The sequence below is a fragment of the Rutilus rutilus genome, assembly GCF_951802725.1.
Source record: "Rutilus rutilus genome assembly, chromosome: 18".
Lineage (NCBI taxonomy): Eukaryota > Metazoa > Chordata > Actinopteri > Cypriniformes > Leuciscidae > Rutilus > Rutilus rutilus.
In genome coordinates this window covers 29152246-29167698 of record NC_140231.1, presented here as the reverse complement: position 1 = coordinate 29167698, position 15453 = coordinate 29152246, and the positions used below count along the sequence as shown (strand labels likewise).

General features: G+C 39.3%; 1 protein-coding gene across 1 annotated transcript; it reads left to right on the top strand.

Moving 5' to 3' along the window:
• Window positions 1–3105: 3105 nt before the first annotated feature.
• On the top strand, window positions 3106–13496 carry cenpt (centromere protein T). Its single transcript, XM_084387824.1, has 13 exons — window positions 3106–3365; window positions 3870–3969; window positions 4715–4850; window positions 5187–5283; window positions 5356–5498; window positions 6857–6956; window positions 7151–7299; window positions 8079–9218; window positions 9543–9845; window positions 11080–11179; window positions 11260–11403; window positions 11506–11610; window positions 13099–13496. The coding sequence occupies exons 1-13, from the start codon at window positions 3277–3279 to the stop codon at window positions 13226–13228; spliced, it is 2736 nt and encodes a 911-aa protein (XP_084243950.1). The 5' UTR covers window positions 3106–3276; the 3' UTR covers window positions 13229–13496.
• The last annotated feature ends 1957 nt before the right edge of the window (window positions 13497–15453 follow it).

The window sequence follows — 15453 nt, the reverse complement described above, 5'->3', positions numbered from 1 at the left end:
TACTGGTTTCCGGCAACATCCGTAAGCAAGTCTAGTTCCGGCGGAAGAGTGACCTCTGACCCGACGCATGATGTAGGATGAAGGAGTAGTGTAAGCTTTGGTGAGAGTCGACGCCTCTCGCGCTTCAATCAAATAGATCTGGGCAACAAACTCAACAACGACATTTCTCTTAAAAAATGACCGTTGTTTTGTTTTGCTCTGTCTTCTATACTTCTGTGTTCACGCATCGGGTCAGAGGTCACTCTTCCACCGGAAGCCAGTGATTATAGTTTATTGAGTTATAAATATGGATCTTTTTCTTACAAAAATCCATCTCTTCGCTTCAGAAGGCCTTTTTTTCCCGAGGAATCGTATGGATTACTTTTATGATGGATGCGCTTTTTGGGCCTTAAAAAAAAGAAAATGCACCATTCACTCCTATTATAAAGCTTGGATAAGCCAGGATATTTTTTTTATCTAACTCTGATTGTGTTTGGCTGAAAGAAGAAAGTCATATAGGCTACACCTAGAATGGCTTGAGAGTGAGTAAATTGTGGGATCATTTTTATTTTTGGGTGAACTATCCCTTTAAAGCAAGCCGTTTTGTAGACAAAGATTGGGAAGGATATGGTTTAAATCAGAGCTGTTAAAGCCATATATATTACATAAAATAACAGCCTCTCCGGACTGAACAACTGCTATTATCCATCTGCCCTCGAAAGAGAAGTGTGACTCAAGAATTTTACCAGTAAATTTATGATTAAATAAAATTATGAATGAAGACCCATGTGAAAAAGTTGTACCTCCACCCACTGTGCTGACCAAAGGGCTCATCATTAACACTAGAACAGGTTTCTTGTGGAAAATAAACTTCTTTTAGAATTACAAAATAAAAATGAGGCTTTTCGTTCAGTAAGATCACGAATCCCCAGAACATTAAGAAAAACATGAAAAGTTAAAAGACACTGAATAAGAACAAAAAAAGAACAATTTGTCCTATAAGCAAAAAGAGTTGATCTCTTTAATCTTCCATATTAAGCATCAAATAGCTTAGAAAATATCAAATGCATTCATGCCATGTGAGAACAAAAAGGACACCATCTTTGCAAAGAGGTTACAGCCATGCTTGAAGATTAAGTTCAATGTCACTTTTTTTTTTTATTCCTCAAAATGATTAAGAGCAAACTTTAACATGATTCAAACATATCATCTGCTGTAAACTTCTCTCCATCAATAATGGCAAACGATCCCTTGGCTTGAACCAAGCTCGTTGAACTCCATCTCTCCTGGATTGACTTTTACCAGAGGCCACAGTTTACTCAATTCATTGTGTCAGATCTTGTTATTTTGATGCCTTTCTGTTTGAGGATTTCAGTGTTTTTTGCGTCCAACCAGATGCGATTTCGATGAGTGCGTGACAAAAACTGCACAATAATCCGCTTCGGATCGAGTCTGTGTGCGACATCAATGGACGTCTGAAGAACATCTCTCAATCCCGGCGAGACAAGAGAGAAAAGATCCATTGCGATAATTTTCACATTTTCTCCTGCCTCCTCCGGGATACCAGACATTTTAAAACTCCACCGTCTTTTATATGCGTCATCCAGTTCGTCGACGTTTTCCCACAGTTGTTTGTTTTCAGAGATCACAGCCTCTACTTCAACACTCAGTTCGTCCGTTTTAACAACAGCTCTCTTCGTTTTATCGTTAACCGAATCAACTTTGGTGACGAGTTCGGATATTAGGGTCGAATTAGATGCAACAGACCTTTCAATTTCCAGTAACTTCTCCATGATATCATCTTGCTTTTTTCCCAACCTCTCGATCGCCTTCAATATATCCATATTTGAGGGCTCAGATACCTGTCGTCGCATTTTCGGAAGAGGGCTGTTAGTCGGGGTTTCTGAAAGTGGTAAACAATCCATACCCAATTCCTCTTCGGGAGTGAGTTGAGCATAATCATGCACACGCTTCACACTTTCCGCCATTCCTTCCATTTGTTTCGGGTTGTTTCTGCAACACACGAGTTTCAATCAATCAGCCGGCCAAGACAGACGTTTAGTTGTATCAGTCTAAAAGGAGGTAAATATTCTCAACTCAAGCTTACAACGATGCAGAATCATTCAGAACATAAAGATATTTGTATAGATAAAGTAAAAAAGATCGGGTTTTCCACAAACGTTTATGAGATACAGAAACGGTTCAGCCATCTTTGTGTTCCCGCGTCACGGCTTTTATACCGCATGGTCTCTAGTGTTTACTTCCTGGGCAAGAGTCTGTGACGCGTCCTCTCGCGTCGTTATGATTGGTCGGTATGTGCTAGATGCAAATGAGAAAGCTATGCAAGGCGATACAGGATCACAAAAACAACTTTTTAAAACATAAATCAAGCATTAATACAAATAATACGATTATAACGTGTATGTAAAAACGTACAAAACAAGATGTGATATATAAAGTATGGTAAAAAGGTTTTCATTTTGAAACTTGTCACCGTCGTTGGGAATTACAGGCACGTACTGCCTCATATATTCTCTGAGAAACCACGTGTTATTTTGTGTTGTATGAAAGGAGAGAAGGTTAGCACTCCCCTTGACAAGGATGGAAGAGGTCCTAGTGGCCTTCAACACACATATGGTTAAGGCATTGCCACTTACTTCGTGGCATCTCTAACCAAGTTTTTTTGCCATATTTTTGCACATAGTGAGGTCAAACTAGACATTCTCTGGTCAAACTCAAAACTACTCAGTTTTTCTCGGTAGTAAATGACGTGTTAATACCACATTCTATGGTTAATACACGTTTATATACTGTCTATGTTAATACAATGCTCTTAGAAGCCATTTTATTCTTATGTTCTATAAAGTTATATTATGTTCTGAAGGATTGCCATATCACAGCTGTTTCATTGAGTGATTATTTTAAAATCATTTTATATAGATAATTGGAAATGTTTTATATGTGTATGTTAGGTATCAATTTATTATACTTCACAAATCGCACTGATATTTGAATGCAGATCAATGGAGGATTCAGGTTTCTGAACCGCTGTCGTCGTGCGCCCCCTTGAGGATGTACTGGTACTACAGTGCTGAGAACTACACCGCGGCGCCAATGAAAGCAAGCGACAAAATATCGCGAGATTCACTTGAACGAACGAGCGGGAGTGTGACTTCCATTTTCAAACCTCAGATGTATGATTCGACGATGTTTTTCTTTGTTGTTTCATTTCAATTTAATGTAGTTTAGGGGTTTTAGCATTTGTGAATATTTCGTTTTGTGATAAACCACGATAAGATGGATTCAACAGAAGAGGACATATCTGCTCGGGTTTTGTTGAGGAGAGTCCTGCACACAGAGTTACCCAGATCTCCTGTAACCAGAAGGTGAATTTATTTCAAATGTCACTCAACGTTACATTTTATGAACATAAAATCTCCAGCCTAATTGTATGTGTTTGATTGCTTTAAAATCAGTTTACGTAAATGGTTTATGCACACAGATACATTTTATAAACAAATAGTTGAGTGAATATTTTTTCAAACATTATGTAAAGTTAGTTGGGTAACAACTAAATACAAAAACGTCATAAGGGGGAAGTTATACTCTTACTGGTTGTAGGTTAAGTCTGTATTAATTTTCTATTTAGCATAACCTTTTAAAAACGTACAAATTGTGAATTATAGCCATTACAGACAATTATGCAAAACCTCCATAGACTAATAACTCTCTGATATATATATATATATATATTAGAGAGTTATTAGTCTAAGGAGGTTTTTGCATAATTGTCTGTATGTATATATATATATATATATATGTATGTATGTATGTGTGTATATATCATTTTCTGTAAGTTTTGCGTATTGTTTTTCAATGTTGTGTTTCAGTTCAACCAGTGTACGGCGGAGCATCAGGGTGAAAAATACCCCTGGTCTGGAGAGTCCTGGATCTGCCTTACGTCACAGACTCAAGAAGAAGCTCCATGAGGTATGTGTGGTGTTTAATAGATTATTATATACAACTGCATATTCTACATAATCACATCCTTAAAGGGTTGGTTGATTATGATTTCACTTTTCTAACTTTAGTTAGTGTGTGTAATGTTGCTGTTTGAGCATAAACAACATCTGCAAAGTTCAAAGCAAAGGGAGATATTTTCTTTTAAAGAAATTGCTTTTTAAGGACTACAACAAACGGCTGGTAGGGACTACACAACATTCCTCCCGGGTTAGTGACATCACAAACCCTAACATTTACATAAACCCCGCCCCCGGAACACGATATATAGATTATCAAGACAGAATATGCTAATCAATGACTAGAAGATACTACACATAAGCTACATAAATGTATCAACTAACCATTCAGAAATGTTGTCTACATGTTGTCACTTCTTCTTGAGTCTCTCCATCATTGCCTGACTCCGGTTTGAACATAAAAGGCTCAAAAGTTTTAGAAATTTTCAGTGCATGTCTTTATGAGTGCGAGCTGTTGAAGCTCCGCCCTCTGTTTTGGGAGCAGCAGCTCATTTGCATTTAAAGGGACAGAGATAAAAACAGTGCGTTTTTGCACACCCTCAAAAAGTGACAATTTTAACATGCTATATAAAAATATCTGTGGGGTATTTTGAGCTAAAACTTCACAAACACACTCTGGGGACATCAGAGACTTATTTTACATCTTGTGAAAAGGGCATTATAGCACCCTTTTAATACTTTTCTCTTTTTTTCAGAGTGTCTCTCTGTCACCCCTCCCTTCACCTAAACGACGGAGGTCAACGGTGGCAAAGACGGACCCTCCTGCCCCGTCACCGCCGTATGACGAGGACATAACGACTCGTGGTCTGCTCAGAGGAATCATTCAGATGGGTGAGTGGAAAGGTTTCAGAAATGAACCGATAAATGTCAAGAAACACAGATGAGTGTATTAATAAAGCGAGATATTTGGAGATCTTATAAATGTGGAATACCTGGAAATATCAGGGAATTTTTATTGGAATCTTTTTATTTTAAAACATGGAAAAGCCTTGGAAAGTACAAATATTAGTTATATTTTGAATTAGCTTTAATTTGTATATTTTTTTAGTTTTAATTTTGGAACTAAGCTTTAGTAGTTTTGTTATGTGCTTTTCTTATTTTTATTAATAAAAAAAAAAAATTAGAAGCAGATTTAAAAAAAAAAAGTTTCACCCGTGTGTGTTTCAGAGACTGAAGCATCACTTCTGATGTCGGGTCAGCCTGCACTGCAAGTAGCAGAACCGAATCCAGCCGAGTCCAGTGTGTCCAGTGCCGGAGAGAGAACGTTAGTAACTCTTCAGTCTCATGTTCTTGTAGTTCTCTGCACGTTGTGTTCACGTGTCTGTGTTTTCCTCAGTGAAGGCCTGTCTGGAGTGGAGCTGTCTGATCTGACTCTGAACACTGAACCCCTGACACATGTGGTCAGAGGACTGAGCCGCAGGAAACCTCAGCGCGTCTTCAGTGTGTCCGCGTTTGAGAGCGAGTTCGATCAACTGCCAGGTGCTTCACCCATTCTCACCTGTTATATGATTTTGTTAGCAAGTAGGGGTGGGCGATATCTCGATATTTACGATATCTCGAGATTTTTTTTTAACTCGATATGGATTTTGACATATCGTATATATCGATATATTGTTTATATTTAATTCTGATTTCGCCACTTTGCTTGTTTGCCTTCTCTGTGCTGTGCTCGCCCCCGCCCTCCTCTGCTTTTGTTCCCCCTCCCCTCGCGTGTTGTCTCCTATTTTTTTACAGTCTATGGTTGTCTCATTCAAGTTAAATGATTCAACCAACCAAGTCCCCCGAGTCCGGTCACGCACATGATCAATCTTTCCCCGCCTAGCGAGTGCTTGAAGTGCGTCAGAAACAGCGCGCGCGCGATCAGTTGTTGTTCGTAATTTGTTGTGTAGCGTCGCCTCTCGCCGCATTGCTTTTGTTTTAGGGCGCTTAACACACTCACACTTAACATGCTCCCCTGTAGAAACGGGCCTGGCAGCTCGCGCCAGGTCTAGACACGGTGAAAGTTTCCTGATTGTGACGGATGGCCGAATTTACATGACACATTATAAATTAGCATTAGCCTACCTATTCTGCTATAGATACAGAGCCAAAAAGAAGAGAAGAGGATAAAGGTGGATAAAGACAGAGGTAAAGTGATGTAATGAATGAACAGTTTATCTAATTGCATAGTAGTAAGATACTATAATTTAATGGCAGTTATTTTTACCTTAAACTTTATGCTAGCAGTTGTTCTGAGTTCTCCAGAGGCCCCAGACAGTGTGATTTTGTAACAATCATGTCAGTTTTTAGATGCATTTTTATCACTTTTAATCTACAAGTGCAGTTTTACTCTACAGTTGTGCAGTTTTTTGGGGGTATATGGCATTTTTTTAAAATTTATTTGCCAAAATTAGTAATGGTATTTCTATACAGGTTTATTAAAAATAGTGCAATATTTTTTTTTTTTCCTTTATTTTTCAGTTAAATTATTATTTTAGTATACAGGACTTTTTTTTTTTTTAAATGTCACAGAAGCACTTTGTTCCTACATGAACTGCCTACCTATTTGCATTTCAATAAAAAAAAAGACTTTGTGGTATTTGGCATATTTTTGCAGTAGTTTTTGGGGGGTTATTTTTCCTGTAAAGATATCGAGATATATATCGTATATCGAGATATAGCAAAATATATCGAGATATATTTTTTGCTCCATATCGCCCAGCCCTATTAGCAAGACTTTTTGGAGTTGAAAACAGGCGTACTGCATATATAGTGGAATATCGGCACATAATTTTAACTTGTCACGTGCAACAGACCATTCAGATAAACCATCATCTAACCCTTTTCTACATTCTCAGACAACACCGAGGACGTCTCACATGTCTCTCACAGAGGTGATGACCCTCAAGAGAAACCAGACACATCTCATGATTTGGATTTGTCTGCTGGCTCAAAGAGGTAATGCGTTGTCCATTATTTTCCAGTAGACTGGCCTGGTCAGTAAAACTAGCAATGGAAAGTAAATAAAATTGCTAACTTATTAACTTAATTAGGAACTATATGGGAACTACATGGTTGAAATTGAATTGTACGATGTAAGAGGTGATTGAGGCATTTTGAGTGTGATTTAATTCAAGTTTATTTTCTGTCAGCGGGCTGAACCTGACCTTGAAGACCCCATTTGTGGATAAGCGCTCTGAGAGGGCGGGGCTCCAGCGGAAGGTGTCCAATCGGAAGCTGTCGTCTGTGGATGCATTTGATGAGGCCGTTCAGAGATGCTTGGAGCAGGGCCCGAAACAAGGTTTATATACACTAGGGGTGCACAATTATTTGAAATAAAACCAAATTCGTGATATGGCTTAATATGATCATTAAATCTCAATGGCTGCAAAAATACAGTATGTTCTGCATGTTTCAGAGTGAAGCATTCGTTTACACGAGAGCAGCTCATGATGCAGTGTTTTTTGGTGTCTCAGAGCGACTCGGTTAGCAACTCCGTCTTTGCATCTGCTGAGTTTGGGTCGCTTATAACGTGCATATGCGAATGCAACATGCACCAACAATCCTCACAAACTTATGAGAAGCACTTATAAACCATCAGTTGTCAACATAATACGCTTTATGGACTCCCTGCAGTTTTCAGACAAAATGAGAGCTTGATGGATTAGCGTTTGAAAATGAATTAAGGCAGCCATAAATATTAGTGTTGTAATTTTACATTTGTACTGTAAAATGAAATTATTATTATTATAATATTATTATTATTATTTTTATTCAATGCTCTTTTTTTTTTGTAGTTGCAGTAATAATACTAATTATTGTTACATAATTATTACTATTATTATAGTCATATTGATATATAATTAAAAAAAATGGCCAAATTGTGCAGCCCTACAAATAAGCACATCAAACCTGGAGGTTTTCTTTTCTTTGTTTCTTTCATTTTAAATTGCAATGGCAAGGTTAAATATCACAAATGACATTTTCCCCCAAAATTGTGAAACCCTAATATACACTGAGTCTGATATTATGCATCCGTCTTATTTGGTCTGTTTGTTAAATGGTTTCTTTGTCCTTTAGATCAGTCTGTGGTTCAGGAAGGAAAAACTCTCGAAGATTCTTCATGGCAGAAGTTCACGCTCGGCCTCAGTGATGTCACAGAGCTTTACGTCCACTCGAAAAAAGACGAGACAGTAGGACCGTCACCATCACAGGAAGAGGAGGAGGAAGAGTTGGCGCCTTCATCCCAAGAAGCAGGAGATGATGTGTTTTTGAGTCCTGGAGATTATATTGTACTTGCTCCAACGCAGGCGATGACAGAATCACTTCCTGAATCTCAGGATGTGGAGCTACAAGATCGGGAATCCATTGTGGAAGTTGAGGATGAGAACGTTGTGGAAGTTGAGAATGAGAACGTTGTGGAAGTTGAGAACGTTGTGGAAGTTGAGGTTGAGAACGTGGAGGAGGAAGTTGAGAACGTTGTGGAAGTTGAGGTTGAGAACGTGGAGGAGGAAGTTGAGGATGAAAATGTGGAGGAGGACGTTGAGGATGAGAACGTGGAGGAGGATCAAATTGTGGAGGAGGACGTTGAGGATGAGAACGTGGAGGAGGAAGTTGTGAATGAGAACGTTGTGGAAGTTGAGGATGAGAACGTGGAGGAGGAAGTTGTGGATGAGAACGTTGTGGAAGTTGAGGATGAGAACATGGAGGAAGTTGAGGATGAGAACGTGGAGGAGAAAGTTGAGGATGAGAACGTGGAGGAGGAAGCTGAGGATGAGAACGTGGAGGAGGAAGCTGAGGATGAGAACGTGGAGGAGGAAGTTGAGGATGAGAACGTGGAAGAGGAAGTTGAGGATGAGAACGTGGAGGAAGTTGAGGATGAGAACATGGAGGAAGTTGAGGATGAGAACGTGGAGGAGGAAGTTGAGGATGAGAACGTGGAGGAAGTTGAGGATGAGAACATGGAGGAAGTTGAGGATGAGAACATGGAGGAAGTTGAGGATGAGAACGTGGAGGAAGAGACCGTTGTGGAAGATGAGTATGAAGAGGTTGAGGAAGCTGAAGATGAGCACATTGAAGAGAACCCAGATGCATCACATCATCCAGAGAGAATAACTCGCAGAGCTCACCGCTCAGAGGGAGGAGGAGCTGTCCCGGGAGTTCCAGCCTCCACTAGAGTCACAAAGAGTTTCGGAGCTGGACTGAATCCCAGAGAGAAAGGTGAGAACAATGAGACTTCCTGAAATGACAATCACAAGGTTCAACCTGATTATTACAGGCTCAAATGAGTTTGGGGTCGGTAAGATTAAACATTTTTTAATCTGTTAAATAATTTATTCCAATGATTCAAAGCTTTGGGATTTTGATTGCGATTAAATAAACAGAAATTGCATATTAAGATGCCCCCAAAATGTCACGTCAAAAAGCAAACTGTGCTCTGTTGCTTTACACGGAATGGTCTCTTTCTGTTTAAGTGGGCAGTTCTTTAATAGTAACTAAAATAAAATAAATTGTAGGTTGAAAAGCTAACGTGTTTCTGTTCAGATCATCTGGAGTTTGTTGACGGGAACAGAGAGAGTTTGCAGGACGTTACAGATGAAGAAAGAGAACAAGCGGGCAGCCCTGTGGCAGAGGTCACCACATCCAAGCGGAGCTCATCGCAACGTGAGGCTAGTCTGGCTGAGGAAGATTTATCCGAGCTTGTAGAGCATCATGATGCCCCGGAGGAAGTGAGCCAATCAGAGGAGGAGCTGATGGACTCTGAGCCAGCCAATCAGAGCCCTGAACCTCCTCAGGAGGAGGAGGAGGAGGAAGAGGATGATGACAACGACGACGCTCTTAGTGCAGGTGACTTTCACATGTGTTTTATGTCTTCGTTTTGCAGTTTGTCTTCTCAAATCAGTTCGATTTTGAATACATTTACATTTGAATGAATCATTTCAGTGAACTGGTTTCAGTGAACAACAACCAAAGCGCAGATGCCCTTGTTCTTGTACTAAAATAATGAAATTCTCTCTCGTGCTCTCTCTCTCTCTCTCTCTCTCTCTCTCTCTCTCTACATATATATATATAGAGAGAGAGAGAGAGAGAGATATTGTTAAATGTTTTCGTACAATTTTTGAGTGAATCATTTGAGTCAGTTTTAGGCCAAGTTCACACTGCACGATTTTCAAAGTAGTCGGCTCACTGTTCTTTTCACACTGCACGACTATCTGGGGTGACATTCAGTTGCTGCTGTGTTCACACAGGACGATGGTCAGCGACAGGGGGTTTCACACTGCAGGACTTTACAAAAGAAAGAATCGCCGATAAATTCTGTCTGGTCCCCAAACTACGTTTCACAACCAAACACACGCGAGAAGTGATGAGGAAATAACGCAAGATCACGCGTGATTGAGACCGAAATTATTAGTAAATGATAGCCTGCAAGAAGACTGCGATCCAAATTGTCTGTGTGCTGATTTGGAGCGAAAAGGAGGAACAAAAACAGATTATGGAGGAGGAAATGGTTGGGGAGACGAGGGGAGCAAGGATTGTGTGTGTTCTGCAAAGAGAGTTGGGGGTAAATAATTTGGCAGTGTGCTGCTGTTGCTGCTGGTCAAGCAAATGTTTGTGCTTTGTTTCTGCTTGATATAATTGTAAATATATCTATTAAAATGCTGATATTCTGGTCTATAACTCCTCCCCGAACTTCCCGCTGTCCTGTTTCTTGCTCTCTCATTGGCTGTAGGTCATCGCGATGTAGTTTTCAGTCAGAACACATTCACACAGCAGGATTGTGAATCGCCGACAGGTCCAGATATTTAGCATGCCAAATATCTCACGGGCGTCGGCGACTCGTTGGCGATTCTCTCAGATCGCGGCTCATAATTCGCACTGCGTGATTGTCATTCACGTGAACAGGCGCCGATTTGCCTATGATTTCGGACATGTCACCTGTCGGCGAGCGAAAATCGGGCCTAAAATCATGCAGTGTGAACTCGGCATTATCGAATCATTAAAAAGAATCAGTTGTTGATGTGCTTGCAGTTCCGATTGAGCTAATTTACTTTTGCATTAATTGTATTTTCCTTTATTTCAGAACTGTCCATGAAAACTCCTGCTTTCGTAAGACAGAAGAGAGTGTTCGCAAGTCCTAGTGCGCAGGCCATGCCCACAGTCCTTAAAGAAGTGAATGCTGGGTATTAACCAACAACAGTCCTCTTCCCTTTGTCTGTTTTATAGTGTATCCTAATGCAGATTTAAAACCCATTTATCTCAGTCCCCCTCAGGTTGCCAAACGAGCCCCCAGAAAGAAGCGTCAGACGGAGGTTAATGTTCTTCCCAAGAGTTACGTCATGAGCGTATTCAAGCATTTCGCCAAGACCAAAGTGGCCAGTGACGTCTACCCTGTCATTAATGAATTGTAAGTACTAAAAGAAGGGAGCAGCACATGATGCAGCACGAACATTTGAAGTTACGTCTCCTGCAATGATTCTGTCTGTGTTTTTTTTTTTTTATTCCTTAGTCTTAAGAAGTACTTTGAACGGCTAGCAGATGATCTGGAAGTATACGCTACTCATGCCAAACGTAAAACTATTGAGATTGAAGATTTTGAGCTCCTCATGAGAAGGTAAACATTAAAGAAGATTATGCTTTTTTACATTTTCACCTTTCTTTAGTGTGTAATGTTGTGGTGTGAGCATGAAAAAGGTCTGCAAAGTTACAAAGTCCAAAGTCACTCCAGTGGGAGTTATTCTCTATATCAGTGTCACTGTTTCTGAACTCCCTTAAACGTCTCCATTGTAGTCTTGACATTTTTTCTGGCAACGAACACGTCACAATATTCCTCATTTAAATAATTCCCACCCAGTATATGCAAAAAAGGGCCGAGGTCTGGTTGAGTTAGCTAGTAGTGTTGAAACTCGTGGTTATGGTAAGGGGTTGTAACATTTTTTGAACGCGCTCGACGCCGTTGACATTCGAGCATGAAAACCTATTCTAGTAGACCCCAAAAACAAAATCAAGACTATGAAAAAGGGCATAATAGGTCAATATATCTTGTTTTTGTACTGTTAGGGGGTAACAGTTTAGGACCCAAGGACCAGATGTTTGAAAGAAGACCCGGAGTCAGAATTATAATAAATTGAAGAAAGTTTTACTGAAGATAGTTTGCAGTTTCATCAGCAGAAGTTCAGCTTCAAGACTCACACAGGAGTTTGTAGGCCACCCCGCTTACAGTTACAAAGATCACAGCAGTTATACCCTACACACACACACACACACACACACACACACACACAGACAGAGCAGTTATACCAGACCATACACCAAGGACTAAGCTACGTCCTTGCTTCAGGTTGCAGTTTCTGATTGGCTTAGAAATAGATAAACATTGTAATTTTCCACACATATACAGATAGACTGAAGCATATCTCCTTAGATTATGCAGCTGACACTCGGACCCTGAAGTTTGGCACGTCGTGACCTTCCAGGTCGCCGATTTGGGTTGCTGGGCGCCAGCATGTCCCGAACAACAACTCAGTCGATCTCCAATAATGCCCGTGGTTCCTTAACCAGTAACCAAGAAGACTAACACACACACACACACCGACACACAGCTTTTCCACGGTTGGATTTGGCCAGGCTCTATCTATAAACAGGAGAGTCGTAAAACTCTTTCTCTCAAGGAGAGCTACACTTTAGTCTAACTGGAAAAGTAAGGCTTTAACAAAGAAATGGTCCCTTAAACTATAGACTTCAATGACCCCTATATGTTTTAACACATTGAAGACCTTTCTCGAACACAAAACACGTCCCTATTTCATTTCTGGAAGCCGGGCTCAATAAGCAAAAGCACTGTTACTGCAGTCAGATATCAAATACAGACATTAAAGAATACATGAAAAGAACATTTCAGTAACTCATTTGATATTTAGAAGGAAAAATATTGATTAATACCTTGATTATAATCACTCATTACATATACATTGAAGCAGCAGTGGATTCCAGTCCCACCCCCTTCAGTACACTTGTTTTTGAACACTTTTGCAGCCTTTTCCCCCTTGGAGTCACATTGGCTATGTTTAGCATGCTCAACTGACTGTGTTGTTTTTCTCAGGCAGGGCTTTGTGACGGATGGTACGCCTGTGAATATACTGATAGAGAAATATCTTCCGCTCGAGTATCGGAAACTTCTCATCCCAGTGGCCACCAGCGGAAATAAAGTCATCCCAACACAGAGAAGGTGAACATGCAGACGTGACGTCCTCTTTAAACACTGCAGTAGATGGCTGCGCATATCTGCATGTGCTCTTGTAAATATGTTTATATGTTCAAACCATAAATACCTTGTTTTGTAAGTAAAGATTTGTGTATAATATATATCTGTCATTTTTTTTATGCAGCACCATTAAGAAAACTAATAAAGTTTCAGTTCACAGTATTTTTAGTAACTTATGTGTATTTTCAAAAATGTTCTTCAAAGCAGACATTAAAACCCGCACGGTATTTAAATTGAAGTCCCTGTCTTATTGTGCATGATTCATCCGCACACAAATGCTTTCTTCAAAATAATTTGCTTCAAAAATGTTTCCGCCATGGAAAAATATAAACCACACATATCATAGCCTTCGGAAATTATTCGAAATACGCTAGTTGGAGTAGAGTATTGTTTACTTCATACCATACTTTATGATGTGAAGCCATTAGCATTATATAAACATTAGTATTCTGTTTTGATGTTTTTATTCTTATTCTCATAACAGTTGTTTTACACTTAATTACATTTTGTGTAAATCCAGTGCTACCACACTAGAAATGAAAGTGTATTGCATTCTGGGATACACCGGTTAATTGACAAATATGGAGTTTTCCATGCATACAGTATGAAATATACTGTGCATGCTATACATACAAAATACTATTAAGCAGGGATGTGATTTTTACATATTTATAGATTTCCATATTTTCCGACCTGATAAGTGAGACATGACTGGCGTGAATCCAATGGGGAAAAAATTCTGTTTTTTATTAATTTAAAATGCATTTATTTCATGCGTGGATACTGTAATAATGATATCACTTCATGAGCTATCTTTAAGGTCTCTCTGCAAAATAAAAGCTCTTTGATTTTGATTTTGAAAGCAAAGAACGAAGAAATATTATAATTTTACTTTTGTTCTGTAAATAAAATTATTATTATTCATAAATACTTGTTTTTATTTTACAGTGCAATATTATCATTTCAGAATATTTTCTGTATTGGCTTATTTTTATCATTTAATAAAATAATATTTTGAATAATAATAATAATTGTATATTTATATTGAATAGGTAAAAACAAGTTTTCCTCCTTTGTCCTTAACTGTTCAGTTGCCTGTCCAACCCTATATCTATTGTCACTTGGAAAGTCACAGAAGATTAATGTTAGATTGGAGGTGTATTATTGTACAGAATCTTTACTATGCTGTACTATGATCACTCCTTTGTCCCAAAGACTAATTTAATATGCAAAAATACCAGATCTAAAAATGTGTTTGAGTACAGTGTCCACTAGGTGGCAGTCACACTCCATCACAGAGGAGTTTAATAAGCGTGATAGTTGTGTTACAGTTGCAGGCTTTTGAATTATACACCACAAATTTTATTATAAAATGGATAATTCCGATCTTGAATGCTAATTGGTCAATACGATGTTGCAAAATATGTAGTATAGACTATGTCACTGCACAGCACTAGGACTAACCACTAACAACTAATAACCTTAGATTACATGTCAGGTATAGATCTTATATCAGAAGTACAACATGCATTTGCATGTTTTTATTTTGCATTGACTTTTATCAAAGCAGTAAAACATGAATATTTTGTGAAATTATAGTTTTGTCGGCCTCGAGGTGCACATTTTAAAATGTGCAATCTTTAGTTACTCAAACGTTTGCAGTTTTGCTATCGAGCCAAACTTATATGTCACAGCCTCTTGTACCTTATTGTTAAAATAACTGCTTTAATATGGTACAATGTTGTATAGAAGTGTTTGGGTGAAGTTCGAAGTAACGAATGCACCATTTCTTAATCTTACCCTCCAGCTTTTTTCCTTTTGCTAATGACCGAAGCAGACGTGTGTGTGTGAGTTTTACAAGGCCAAGTCTGTTTTTGAGATTTGCGGGCCCAGACAGACTCTGGATTCCTGTTCCTTTCTAAACCTCTTTCAGTATCTCTTGTATTTATTTACTGTCAGACTGGATTTAATCTTTCAAAGCTTTCACTTCCAGATCCGGCTCATGTTTCACACCCTTCTCGTTGTGGTGTCGCTATAGATTGATCCGGCTCTCCAGATGTTGGGTCCCTGTGGCCCTCTGGGGCCCCAACCTCCTCCTCTTCTCCTCTCCTCCTCCTCCTCTTCTCCTCCTGCTTGCAGTGACCCTTCCACATTCTCCACAGTATGAGTCAGCACTGCAGCCGCTCCAGCGAA

What these genes read in the sequence shown, in the direction of transcription:
- cenpt (XM_084387824.1), top strand. Translation starts at nt 3,277, where the DNA reads ATGGATTCAACAGAAGAGGACATATCTGCTCGGGTTTTGTTGAGGAGA. An exon ending in CGACGACGCTCTTAGTGCAG is followed by an intron (nt 9,846 to 11,079) that starts GTGACTTTCACA and finishes CCTTTATTTCAG; the next exon opens with AACTGTCCATGAAAACTCCT. An exon ending in TTTGAGCTCCTCATGAGAAG is followed by an intron (nt 11,611 to 13,098) that starts GTAAACATTAAA and finishes TGTTTTTCTCAG; the next exon opens with GCAGGGCTTTGTGACGGATG.